At 43.7% G+C, this 13,421-nt stretch overlaps 1 protein-coding gene across 1 annotated transcript in view; it reads left to right on the top strand.

The window, feature by feature from the left end:
* Window positions 1-13,421, top strand: part of LOC129837170 (t-SNARE domain-containing protein 1-like) — a 170,301-nt gene that overhangs the window by 125,079 nt on the left and 31,801 nt on the right. The window contains exon 11 of the mRNA XM_055903090.1: window positions 4,344-4,455. Within this exon, the coding sequence (XP_055759065.1) occupies window positions 4,344-4,439 (96 nt within the window). The 3' untranslated portion in view covers window positions 4,440-4,455. The remainder of the gene's footprint in view (window positions 1-4,343; window positions 4,456-13,421) is intronic.

Raw genomic sequence — 13,421 nt, 5'->3', positions numbered from 1 at the left:
TGGCTGTACTGACTCCGATAGTGTGTCTCGAGTGAGCCATGTTTCCGTGAAGCAAAGATCGTTACAGTCTCTTATGTCTCTCTGAAATGCTACCCTTGCTCGGAGTTCATCAACCTTGTTGTCAAGAGACTGGACATTAGAGAGTAGTATGCTAGGGAGCGGTGCGCGATGTCCCCCGTCTCCGGTGCCTGACCAGAAGACCGCTTCGTCTGCCCCTTTTACGGTGTAGTTGTTTTGGTTCGCCAGCCGGGATCCGATCCATTGTCCTGGGTGGTGGGCAGAACAGAGGATCCGCTTCGGGAAAGTCGTATTCCTGGTCGTAATGATGGAGAGTTGACGTTGCTCTTATATTCAGTAGTTCCTCCCGACTGTATGTAATAAAACCTAAGATTACCTGGGGTACCAATGTAAGAAATAACACGTAAAAAAACGAAATACTGCATAGTTTCCTAGGAACTCGAAGCGAGGCGGCCATCTCTGTCTGCGCCGGAAGTCTAGAGTAGGGACAAGGACGGGGACAGGGACAGGGACAGGGAGAGGTTTATGGTGCTGTCTGAGGCAATGCGGAGACAGGGACCGGGATGGGGACAGTGAGAGGTTTGTGGTGCTGTCTGAGGCGTTGCAGGGACAGGGACAGGGACAGGGACAGGGAGAGGTTTGTGGTGCTGTCTGAGGCGATGCAGGGACAGGGACGGGGACAGGGACAGGAAGAGGTTTGTGGTCCTGTCTGAGGCGATGCAGGGACAGGGACTGGGACAGGGACAGGGACAGGGAGAGGTTTGTGGTGCTGTCTGAGGCGATGCAGGGACAGGGATGGGAACGGGGACTGGGACAGGGACAGGGGGAGGTTTGTGGTGCAGTCTGGGGCAATGCAGGAATAGGGATGGGGACATGCAGGGGTTTGTGGTGCAGTCTGAGGCGATGCAGGACAGGGATAAGGACGGGGACAGGGAACGGTTTGTGGTGCTCTCTGATGCGATGCAAGGACAGAGACGGGAACGGGGAGAGGTTTGTGGTGCAGTCTGAGGCGATGCAGGGACAGGGATGGGGACAGAGACAGGGAGAGGTTTGTGGTCCTGTCTGAGGCGATGCAGGGACAGGGACTGGGACAGGGACAGGGAGAGGTTTGTGGTGCTGTCTGAGGCGATGCAGGGACAGGGATGGGAACGGGGACCGGGATAGGGACAGGGAGAGGTTTGTGGTGCAGTCTGAGGCAATGCAGGAATAGGGATGGGGACAGGCAGGGGTTTGTGGTGCAGTCTGAGGCGATGCAGGACAGGGATAAGGACGGGGACAGGGAACGGTTTGTGGTGCTCTCTGATGCGATGCAAGGACAGAGACGGGAATGGGGAGAGGTTTGTGGTGCAGTCTGAGGCGATGCAGGAACAGGGATGGGGACGGGGACAAGCAGGGGTTTGTGGTGCAGTCTGAGGCGATGCAGCAGAGACAGTGACAAGTGACAGGGAGGCTGTCACAGGTCCACTGAGGGTCCCAGGACTGGCCGTGAGTGTTTGTTTGCTGCTCCTTTTATATATCATTATCAGGGGTGACTGGGAATTTGATTGTACACATTTCACATAATCCCATTACAAAGGAGGCAGCTAGTTTTACTCTACCAGATACGATAAAGGAGGAAAAAATGATGACACTAATCATTGCGTGCCATTATTATTGTATTATTAAGACATTTCTCCTCTCACACATTAGGTAAATAGCTTTCCCCTCCCGGAAACTCAATGTGAGATTGTCTATCTGTATGAGAGAAATGGTGATGAGTTTGGAGCATGCTGGCACACGGTCTGACATGACTTGCAGCTGCTAATAACCGCGGTGAGGATCATCTTGGACTGTGAAGATGCAGTGTAGTAGCCTCATGTTTCCCACACCCTGAGGCACTACACCCTGTCCCTGGCATGGTTGTGAAATGCATGAACACCTTTAGATGGCAATATGCTTGTGAAATTTACACATAACTGGTGCCACATTGTCATGTTTGGAGACATGAAACAATGTTACGGTATAGCCAGAAAAATATGTTAACATTTTGGCGTTGGTGACCATTTCCAAATGCATCTTCACCAAGAGATCAAGCTTTCTTCAGCAGAGGTCTTACTCCGCTCCTCTGACTTTGAGATAAACTGAGTGGATTCAAGGTGCCACATATTGTATAAAGCTCATTTCTCTTTCAGCCCCTCTCTAGCTCATTCTAACCCAGCTGCTGCTTGTCCTTGACCAGACCTTTATGCTGACAAAGGGGATTTCTTAGAACCTCGCCATGACAATGACAACACTGAGACTGAAAGGATCAGGGATGAGAGCCAGCGGGAACAGGCACGGGTGGGCAAGCGGCAGAGAGAGAGATAGAGAGGGGGAGAGGGAGAGATAGGGAGATGGGGACATATGGAGTAATGGAAGAATAGACAAATGAGACTATGAGGAGTCATTTGACCAAATGCTTGAGGTTAAGGTTTGTCCTGTTCTTGGTCATTCAGACTGAGCGGAATAGAACCGGGGAGATCCTCTCTACTCCTCTACTCCCCTCTCTTCCTTCCAGGGGAATGCAGTGTACATGGTCATCAACCACAAGCCTACAGGACACACTCCCCTGGGGATTAGGAAATGAGTGATAAGACCATTTCTTCCTTGTCTCAGTTCTGTCTCAGCCCCCCCCCCCCCCCCCTCCCCTCTGCTCTCTGTGTGCCTCCCTCATCCATTCCTCTCTCACAGCCCTGTGGCTGGACAATTCCAGTTTAAAAATACTGCAACAGTTCCTTTGTTATAGTAACCCATTTCTTTCCCCCTCTCTACCTTATTTATTTTTCTGTTCTCCCTAAATAAGAGTGGAATAGGGATGAGAAAGAGAGAGGGAGGGAGAGAGAGAGACTGCACCGTGTGACTGCTGTGTGCAAGCAGGGAAAGGGAGAGAGGATGGGAGAGAAAGTTTATAAGGCACAGTTTATAAGGAAATGTGAGAGAGAAGCCGGGGAATCTGTGGTGGCCAGCTGCAAGAGAGGAGATAGCGGAGAAAGGCTTTTAATTCTCAATCCCCACAGAGCCTTTGAAAATTACCAATCTTCTTATCACAGACGCAGGGCTGCTTATGCAAATTGTTGTGGAGTGGAACGTTTAAACTGAAAATTACTCGACAGCAGTTTTTTTCCTTCTCCTCTCTCTCTCTCTCTCTCTCTCTCTCCACATAGAAAGCCTGTTTCGAGTCTCAGAAGATGAATTACTTTGAAGCGAGTCAGGATTTAAAGACTCCACACCCAGCTCTGGTCTAACGCAGCCGCTCTCACTGCCTTTGTAGCGGAAAACGGGGAGGAAAAAAGAGAAAGAAAAAGCATTTGAAAACAACATTCTGGTCTCACCTCCCTGCTCTGACACATCACCCATCGCCTGAGGAGGCTAGGAGCCAGGGAAATATAGAAATATCTCTAACCCCTGCTCTGACACATCACCTATCGCCTGAGGAGGCTAGGAGCCAGGGAAATATAGAAATATCTCTAACCCCTGCTCTGACACATCACCTATCGCCTGAGGAGGCTAGGAGCCAGGGAAATATATACATATCTCTAACCCCTGCTCTGACACATCACCTATCGCCTGAGGAGGCTAGGAGCCAGGGAAATATATACATATCTCTAACCCCTGCTCTGACACATCACCCATCGCCTGAGGAGGCTAGGAGCCAGGGAAATATATACATATCTCTAACCCCTGTTCTTCATTCTAGTTTTTTTCATTTCTAGTTGAGGTTATTTTTCATTCATTTTTTAAAATAGATTTTGTTACTACACATTGAGAGTTATGAACATGGGCGGATAACACAGCTTGTGTTCTATGTGGGGAAGTTGTTTGAACCATTTCAAGTTTGAAGTTACACCACAGGCAATATTAGAAGAAAAAAAGTTGATAAATGATGTTGAAACAATTCCCAGTCCATAGATATAACCCCTTCTAATGAAAAAGAGGATAGAGAGCATGTGAAGGAAAATGTTGTTGTTTCTGTGTTCTGTGATCAGACACCACTGGCTCTTAATGGTACCTCTCATCATTAATCACCAAGCACTTGACCAAACTCAAATCAAGTCTTTATGATAAGTTATTTCGGAAAATACATTCTGATGTACAAACCTAATGTAACCCAATAACCCACAATTGTGTTTCAGCCATTTCACCTGGTATTACGATGGGTGCCTGCATGGTGTCTATTTAGTAGGGAATGTTGGGAAAGTATTTGGTGTGTAACTCCAGGGAGGAGATTAAATGTTTGTGTTGTATGTATTGAATATGTTGCAGATTATATCGTTTTCTAATTGAATCTAATCTGATCTGACCCACAGAGGGAGATTAGGAAGAGGAAGTGTTACATGCTGGTTGCGGGAGGCTTCATCCTCACCCTCCTCATAATCATCATCGCTGTGTCTGCAAGAAAATGAAACCAGAACCCCAGAGGTAAGCCTCCTAAACCATCCGCTACTACTGCTGTTTATAAACCAGCAACAGCCCAAAAAACAGACCTTTACTTAGTATTGATATTGTTATACAGGTACTATATTAGCGTATTGATTGCTATATTGACATTCTATTCTGATTGTCATCTGCATAGAGGCCTGAGACGCAGTGCAGACCCTCAGAATATGGCACAACATATTAAAAGAGAATTTAGCTTTTTTTAAACCAAATGTAAATGAAATGTTATAGAAGCGTCCAGATACTTTTCTTCAGATTTCACTTGTTTTTGAGAAACTTACCCCAACCAGCGATTCACTTCCTCATCCTCATTGTGCAGTATTGGGCTCTGAAAAACATCAACAAATGCTCCAAAAGCACCCAAATTATTCCTTTTAGATTCGGGAAAGTTCTCAGTATAGTGATGCAAGTCTTTAGATGTTGTACACATGAAATTGTGTCGTTATGAACATTGTTACTTTTATTTCTTATTCTTATTCATATTTGTTATACTGCGTTGTTGGTTTGGGGCTTGTAAGTAAGCATTTCACTGTAACCTGTGACTAATAACATTAACATTTGATATCTGCAAACCAGGATGAGGAACTTTATCGCTGGTTGGGGTAACTTTATCAAAAACAAGTGAAATCGCTAAAAAGATAGTGTCTGGACAGCATGCCATTTATATAAAAAGAGATTTGGTTGTAAAGGGCTAACTTGACCTTTAAGGATGTGTTCAGTGGATGCGTTCAATAGTTGTATTTTGTGATAAGAATTTGGGGTCAACTCAGAGAATGTATAGAGATTCTACAAAAACACAGCTTTTTAATTGGAGTGTCAGTAATGTGCAGGAAGGTTTCTTTCTTGAATTGGATCAATAATTGGAGTCATAGTCAGAGGACACACTATGAAAGTGACTGACATTGACGTGCAACGTTCATAGCAACAAGACAGCAAATTCAACCAAAAAATTGCAAATTGATATTTAAGTATTTTCTGTCAAGAGGAAATGTGGTGGGAAAATGATTTATCTTCATATATAACAGTGGCTGAAATACTGTAGATGGGTAAATCAATGTTCTCTTAATGTTCCTAATTTCCGATTACTTCTGTTGGTATGATCTGAAAAGGCTTTTAACCACTTCAGTTTCCCTGTATGTGGTATGTTGGTTAGGCAACCAATACTTGACTATTTCTTGCTCAATGTGTGTTTATCACAGAGCAAGCCATTGTGTATAGAAAACATTAGGAACATCTTCCTAATATTGAGTTGGACCCCCTTTTGCACTACGAACAGGCTCAATCCGTTAGGGCATGGTGCCGAAAAGCGCTCTACAGGGATGCTGACCCATGTTGACTCCAATGTTTCCCACATTTGTGTCAAGTTGGCTGGATATCCTTCGGGTGGTGGACCATTCTTGATAAACCGGGGAAACTGTTGAGCATGAAAAACCCAGCAGCATTACAGTTCTTGACACAAACCGGTGCGCCTCACACCTACTACCATATCCCGTTCAAAGACACTTACATTTTTGTCTTGCCCATTCACCCTCTGAATGGCACACATACACAATCCATGTATCAATTGTCTCAAGGCTTGAAAATCCTTCTTTAACCTGCCTCCTCCCCTTCATCTACACTGATTGAAGTGTATTTAACAAGTGAAATAAATAAGCCATCATAGCGTTCACCTGGATTCACCTGGTCAGTCTATGTCATGGAAAGAGCAGGTGTTCTTAATATATTGTATATTGCTGTTCCTTCACATTATCTTTTTACAGACATTTGTTTTCTTCAGTTTGGACAATGAAATGGAAATGGAATTCCAACCACAAGTAATGATTTTTGTTCACTTGTAGCTTCACATAATCAGTACTTTAGGTGATTAGATTTGTACCAAATCATTTGGAGCAGATGAGATGGAATTTCTCAAGATGGTGTTGGTGTTGGTGTGTGTGTGTGTGTGTGTGTGTGTGTGTGTGTGTGTGTGTGTGTGTGTGTGTGTGTGTGTGTGTGTGTGCGTGTGCGTGTGCGTGTGCGTGTGCGTGTGCGTGTGCGTGTGCGTGTGCGTGCGTGCGTATACACTGAGCCCTATAGAAGAGGAAGAGTACAGGCTTAGCAGAACCGCCTGGGTTCTTGCCAAAGCAGACGCAGCCATAAGCCTGGTATAGTCTGCCAGTTCTTGTACCAGAAACAGGATCCAAATAAACACACAGAGTTTAAACAGAATGAAGTGTTCCGAGTATGTACCAACAACAAATTCAGTTTTCCTCCCATTGTTGTTGCTTGTTGGGCATCCTTCCATTCTCCTTGATGCTGTTGAATGATTTTGAAGAAAGTACCGGTACTACACTACAGTACTCTCACAAAATAATAATAATAATCCCTAATAATAATATCTTTATTTGTATAGCTCTTTTCAGTACTCCCACATACTCTAGCTGGAGTAGACTATAGTATGTTATACAGAAACATAATGAAAGACAGAGAGAGACAGACAGAAGGGCACAGCATTACATAGTCATAGAGAGGGGAGACATTGACAGGTACGAACTATGAACACACAGTGAGGGTTAGAGAGGATATAAACTGAGCAAAAAAAGAAACGTCCATTTTTCTTTCAAAGATAATTCGTAAAAATCCAAATAACTTCACCTGTTACGCGAGTGCAGCAAGGAGCCAAGGCAAGTTGCTAGCTAGCATTAAACTTATCTTAGAAAAACAATCAATCTTAACATAATCACTAGTTAACTAGACATGGTTGATGATATTACTAGTTTATCTAGCTTGTCCTGCGTTGCATATAATCGATGCGGTGCCTGTTAATTTATCATTGAATCACAGCCTACTTCGCCAAACGGGTGATGATTTAACAAGCTCATTCGCGAAAAAAAGCACTGTCATTGCATCAATGTGTACCTAACCATAAACATCAATGCCTTTCTTAAAATCAACACACAAGTACATTTTTTAAAACCTGCATATTTAGTTAATATTGCCAGCTAACATGGATTTCTTTTATTAACTAGGGAAATTGTGTCACTTCTCTTGCGTTCTGTGCAAGCAGAGTCAGGGTATATGCAGCAGTTTGGGCTGCCTGGCTCGTTGCGAACTGTGTGAAGACCATTTCTTCCTAACAAAGACCGATATTAATTTGCCAGACTTTTACATAATTATGACATAACATTGAAGGTTGTGCAATGTAACAGCAATATTTAGACTTGGGGTTGCTGACCCATCGAAAAAATACGGAACGGTTCTGTATTTTACTGAAAGAATAAACGTTTTGTTTTCGAAATTATAGTTTCCGGATTTGACCCTATTAATGACCTAAGGCTCGTTTTTCTGTGTGTTTATTATATGATAATTAAGTCTATGATTTGATATTTTATAGAGCAGTCTGACTGAGTGGTGGTAGGCAGCAGCAGGCTCGTAAGCATTATTCAAACCGCACTTTCCTGCATTTGCCAGCAGCTCTTCGCTGTGCTTCAAGCATTGCGCTGTTTATGACTTCAAGCCTAAGACCTTTAAACAGGTCAACATACACAAGGCTGCAGTGCCAGACGGATTACCAGGACGTGTGCTCCGGGCATGTGCTGACCAACTGGCAGGTGTCTTCACTGACATTTTCAACATGTCCCTGATTGAGTCTATAATACCAACATGTTTCAAGCAGACCACCATAGTCCCTGTGCACAAGAACACAAAGGCAACCTGCCTAAATGACCACAGACACGTAGCACTCACGTCCGTAGCCATGAAGTGACTACAGCTCAGTGTTCAACACCATAGTACCCTCAAAGCTCATCACTAATCTAAGGATCCTGGCACTGAACACCTCCCTCTACAACTGGATCCTGACTTCCTGATGGGCCGCCCCCAGGTGGTGGGGGTAGGTAGCAACACATCTGCAACGCTGATCCTCAACAAAGGAGCTCCCCAGGGGTGCGTGCTCAGTCCCCTCCTGTACTCCCTGTTCACCCACGACTGCATGACCAGGCACGACTCCAACACCATCATTAAGTTTGCAGACGACACAACAGTGGTAGGCCTGATCACCGACAACAAAGAGACAGACTATAGGGAGGAGGTCAAAGACCTGGCCAGGTGGTGCCAGAATAGCAACCTATCCCTCAACGTAACCAAGACTAAAGAGATGATTGTGGACTACGGGAAAAGGAGGACCGAGCACGTCCCCATTATCATCGGCGGGGCTTTAGTGGATCAGGTTGTGAGCTTCAAGTTCGAAGGTGTCCACATCAACAACAAACTAGAATGGTCCAAACACACCAAGACAGTCGTGAAGGGCACGACAAAGCCTATTCCCCCTCAGGAAACGAAAAAGTTTTGGCATGGGTCCTGAGATCCTCACAAGGTTGTACAACTGCAACATCGAGAGCATCCTGACTGGTTGCATCACTGCCTGGTACGGCAATTGCTCGGCCTCTGACCGCAAGGCACTACAGAGGGTAGTGTGTACGGCCCAGTACATCACTGGGGCTAAGCTGCCTGCCATCCAGGACCTCTACACCAGGCGGTGTCAGAGGAAGGCCCTAAAAATTGTCAAAGACCCCAGCCACTCCAGTTATAGACTGTTCTCTCTACTACCGCATGGCAAGCGGTACAGGAGTGTCAAGTCTAGGACTAAAAGGCTTCTCAACAGTTTTTACCCCCAAGCCATAGACTCATGAACAAGTAATCAAATCGCTACCCGGACTATTTGCATATTTTTACGCTGCTGCTACTCTCTGTTTATCATATATGTATAGTCACTTTAACTATACATTCATGTACATACTTCCTCAATTGGGCCGACCAACCAGTGCTCCCGCACATTGGCTAACCGGGCTATCTGCATTGTGTCCCGCCACCCACCACCCCCTCTTTTACGCTACTGCTACTCTCTGTTCATCATATATGCATAGTCACTTTAACTATACATTCATGTACATACTACCTCAATCAGCCTGACTAACCGGTGTCTGTATGTAGCCTTGCTACTTTTATAGCCTCACTACTGTGTATAGCCTGTCTTTTTACTGTAGTTTTATTTCTTTACTTACCTATTGTTCACCTAACACCTGCACTATTATTTAGAGCCTGTAAGTAAGCATTTCACTGTAAGGTCTACACCTGTTGTATTCGGCGCACGTGACAAAAAACATTTGATTTGATTTGAGCTTTCATATGTTCTGAGCAAGGAACTTAAACATTAGCTTTTTTACATGGCACATATTGCACTTTTACTTTTTTCTCCAACACTGTGTTTTTGCATTATTTAAACCAAATTGAACATGTTTCATTATTTATTTGAGACTAAATTGATTTTATTTATGTATTATTTTAAGTTAAAATAAAAGTGTTCATTCAGTATTGTTGTAATTGTCATCATTACAAATATATTTATTAAAAAAATTGGCCGATTAATTGGTATCAGCTTTTTTTGGTCCTCCAATAATCGGTATCGGCATTGAAAAATCATAATCGGTCAACCTCTAATAAGGACAGGTATGAACAAACACTGAGAAGGATAGAGGATATAGACACTGAAAGAGACACAGAGGCAGATGGGCAGAGAGGAGAATAGCGAGCACTATAGATCAGTTTAATGAGAGTGACGACGACAGAAATAACTGTGGAGACGCTTCTGCTCTCGAATCAATAGCCTGGCTCTTTATGGTGCACTAAATAACGCCATAACTGCCCCCTGACACTTATTTCTGCAAATTATAGTGCCGGCACCGCCTTCACATCTTGTTTACAGACTCATTTGGGAAGTGAGATTTTTCCATGTGCATGTTAGCACCATGTGCTAACTGTAAATACACAAGGTCTTTGTGTGTATGGGGAGGAATGGTCGCTGAAATCAGGGGTGCTAAAAGAGAGAAATTTCAGGGGGTTTCGTCTAATCAAGCAGTGACCGTGGACACTAGAAATGTGCCTGTCCAGTCTGTATCCTAACAGTTAAACTGACTGTTGGATATCATTATGCATCTAGATATTAGTACAGTTACTGGGATTCTCCTCACACGGGGCCCCATTTACGTAATGGATTTCCCCTATTTACAGTGCCTTGCAAAAGTATTCACCCCCTTTGGCGTTCTTCCTATGGCGTATTTCGTATTTCCTATTACAACCGGTAATTTAAATTGATTTTTATTTTTATTTCATGTAATTGACATACACAAAATAGTCCAAATTGGTGACGTGAATTGAAAAAATATTACTTGTTTCAAACAATTCTAAAATATAAAGAACGGAAGAATTGTGCGTGCATATGTATTCACCCCTTTGCTATGAAGCCTCTAAATAAGATCTGGTGCAACCAATTACATTCAAAAGTCACATAATTAGTTAAATAAAGTCCACCTGTGTGCAATCTAAGTGTCACATGATCTGTCACATGATCTCAGCATATATACACCTGTTCTGAAAGGCCCCAGAGTCTGCAACACCACTAAGCAAGGGGCACCACCTTATAATCGGCACCATGAAGACCAAGGAGCTTTCCAAACAGGTCAGGGACAAAGTTGTGGAGAAGTACAGATCAGGGTTGGGTTATAAAAAAAATCTGAATCTGAAACTTTGAACATCCCACAGAGCACCATTAAATCCATTATTAAAAAATGTCAAGAATATGGCACCACAACAAACCTGCCAAGAGAGGGCCGCCCACCAAAACTCACGGACCAGGCAAGGAGGCCATTAATCAGAGAGGCAACAAAGAGACTGAAGATAACCCTGAAGGAGCTGCAAAGCTCCACAGCGGAGATTGGAGTATCTGTCCATAGGACCACTTTAAGCCGTACACTCCACAGAGCTGGGCTTTATGGAAGAGTATCTGAAAAAAATAAGCAAACATATTTGGTGTTCACCAAAAGGAGACTCCCCAAACATATGGAAGAAGGTACTCTGGTCAGATGAGACTAAAATTGAGCTTTTTGGCCTTCAAGGAAAACGCTACGTCTTGCGCAAACACAACACCTCTCATCACCCCGAGAACTTCATCCCCACAGTGAAGCATGGTGGTGGCAGCATCATGCTGTGGGGATGTTTTTCATCGGCAGGGACTGGAAAACTGGTCAGAATTGAAGGAATGATGGATGGCGCTAAATACAGGGAAATTCTTGAGGGAAAACTGTTTCAGTCTTCCAGAGATTTGAGACTGGGAAAGAGGTTCACCTTCCAGCAGGACAATGACCCTAAGCATACTGCTAAAGCAACACTCAAGTGATTTAAGGGGACACATTTAAATGTCTTGGAATGGCCTAGTCAAAGCCGAGACCTCAATCCAATTGAAGATCTATGGTATGACTTAATAATTGCTGTACACCAGCGGAACCCATCCAACTTGAAGGAGCTGGAGCAGTATTGCCTTGAAGAATGGACTAGATGTGCCAAGCTTATAGAGACATACCCCAAGAGACTTGTAGCTGTAATTGCTGCAAAAGGTGGCTCTACAAACTATTGACTTGGGGGGGGGGGGGGGGGGGGGTGATTAGCTATGCACGCTCAAGTTTTCCGTTTTTTTGTCTTACTTCTTGTTTGTTATGCAATAAACAAATATTTTCCATCTTCAAAGTGTAAGGTTGTAAGGCAAAAAAATGCCAAAGAGGGGTGAATACTTTCGCAAGTCACTGTATCTAATATTATACAAACCGCATAGTGGTGCATGTCCCATCCAATACATTTTGCATGTGAAGGACCACTAATCAGTGTGGTGTGCATACAATTTGCAGTCAACATTGTCTGATAATGACGCATTAGCACATTTGCTCTAAAAATGGACAATTGTATTCCTTTCTAGTAACAGTTGCCATTGTGGCTAAAAAAGTATTTCATCATCATATTACACCACCACTACTACAACACTATATTGGAATGGTTGATTTGATGGGACTCTCCTCTTAACTGGCTTCAAACAGGGAATCATGTGAATGGACATTCATGGGAGACCCTCTACTGCAGTGCATTAATGAGTAGTCAGGTAGCGTTGTACAAACACACACACACACATATGCACACACACACACCGGAAGAACAAGTAAAGCGGGGGGCCAGGGACACAGTGCTGTCTAATTATAGAGAATCTCCAGTTTACACAAACACAATCAGAGAGATTACAAACACATCCTGGAGCTCCCTCAAAACACAAAGCACATCCTGGAGCTCCCTCAAAACACAAAGCACATCCTGGAGCTCCCTCAAAACACAAAGCACATCCTGGAGCTCCCTCAAAACACAAAGCTCATCCTGGAGCTCCCTCAAAACACAAAGCACATCCTGGAGCTCCCTCAAAACACAAAGCACATCCTGGAGCCCCCTCAAAACACAAAGCACATCCTGGAGCTCGCTCAAAACACAAAGCTCATCCTGGAGCTCCCTCAAAACACAAAGCTCATTCTGGAGCTCCCTCAAAACACAAAGCTCATCCTGGAGCTCCCTCAAAACACAAAGCACATCCTGGAGCTCCCTCAAAACACAAAGCACATCTTCACACATACCGTGCCTTCAGAAAGTATGTATTTTCCATTTTGTTGTGTTACAGCCTGAATTGAAAATGGATTGAAAATTATTTTTTTTATCTCACCCATCTATACACTATAACCCATAATGACAAAGTGAAAACATGTTTAGATATTTTTACATTTATTGAAAATGAATACAAAAATATCTACTTTATTAAGTATTCACACCCCTGAGTCAATATGCTAGAATCACCTTTGGCAGCGATTATAGGTGTAAGTCTTTTTGGGTAAGTCTCTAAGAGCTTTGCCCATTGTTCTTTGAAAAATGTTTCAAGTTCGGTCAAATTGGTTGTTGATCATTGCTAGACAACCAAGTCTTCCCATAGATTTCAAAGCAGATTTAATTCAAAACTGTAACTCGGCCAGTCAGGAGCATTCACTGTCTTCTTGGTAAGCAACCTCAGTGTGGATTTGGCCTTGTGTTTAGGTTATTGTCCTGCT

This window comes from Salvelinus fontinalis, chromosome 38, assembly GCF_029448725.1.
Source record: "Salvelinus fontinalis isolate EN_2023a chromosome 38, ASM2944872v1, whole genome shotgun sequence".
Taxonomy (NCBI): domain Eukaryota; kingdom Metazoa; phylum Chordata; class Actinopteri; order Salmoniformes; family Salmonidae; genus Salvelinus; species Salvelinus fontinalis.
Note: the sequence above shows the minus strand (reverse complement) of the source record. Positions and strands in the feature narration are given on the sequence as shown.